Source organism: Phytophthora parasitica, assembly GCF_000247585.1.
Source record: "Phytophthora parasitica INRA-310 unplaced genomic scaffold supercont2.21, whole genome shotgun sequence".
Classification (NCBI taxonomy): domain Eukaryota; phylum Oomycota; class Peronosporomycetes; order Peronosporales; family Peronosporaceae; genus Phytophthora; species Phytophthora nicotianae.
In genome coordinates, this window is record NW_008649007.1 from 303910 (window position 1) to 304615 (window position 706).

At 56.9% G+C, this 706-nt stretch overlaps 1 protein-coding gene across 1 annotated transcript in view; it reads right to left on the minus strand.

Annotated features, from left to right (window-relative positions):
* PPTG_22683 (hypothetical protein) overlaps positions 1–586 on the minus strand; it is a 3571-nt gene extending 2985 nt beyond the window's left edge. Inside the window, exon 1 of the mRNA XM_008905804.1 lies at positions 46–586. Coding sequence (XP_008904052.1) covers positions 46–408 — 363 coding nt within the window. The 5' untranslated portion in view covers positions 409–586. The remainder of the gene's footprint in view (positions 1–45) is intronic.
* Positions 587–706: the final 120 nt, after the last annotated feature.

A 706-nucleotide genomic window follows, 5' to 3' on the forward strand; every position in this document is an offset into this window, starting at 1 on the left:
CGTATTAGGTGTTCGTGCTCTGCTGGAGTATTACAGGTCCTGCACCTCCTTCTTGGTCACGTTCGGGCCCTCCGTCACCCTGACGCCGTACTCGGCAGGCACGAACAACTGGATGCCGGCCGCCTTGGCCGCGGGGATAATCGCCTTCTGTACAGCCATATTGAAGGGCGACACGGTGCTGACGGCCACTTCGCTGCCGCTGAGCGCCTTCTTGACGGCGTCCTCGTCCTCGTACGAGACCTGGTGCAGCGTGGCACCGCGAGCCTTGAAAGCCTGCAGCTCCGGCTTGGACGCGTCACGCGTGAGGATGGCAACGGACACGGCGTCGCCCTTCTTGAGGAGCTCGTCCGCGACGGTGCCACCGACGCCACCGGCTCCGATGATAGCGAACTTGGTGTAGACAGACATGGTAAGTGGTTGGGAAGGGGGGGAGAGTGCTGGGACTTGAGTCTTGCTGAGACTTTTGAGTTATGAGGTTGGAGGCACGGGGCTATCGATTCTCATCGTGCAGAACGTTCAGGTCAAGTGGATGTACGTGTGTCTTCCCTTGACACGCGCGCAGTGACCAGCTTTACCTAAGGCATGGCACGAGTAAAATTTTATTTCATGGGCTACAATTCATAGCATAATTACATTCAAGTCAGTCGGTTTTATCTGAGCTCAATACCCTGGAATAGCCCGACCAGCCAGTCGAAACGGATAACAC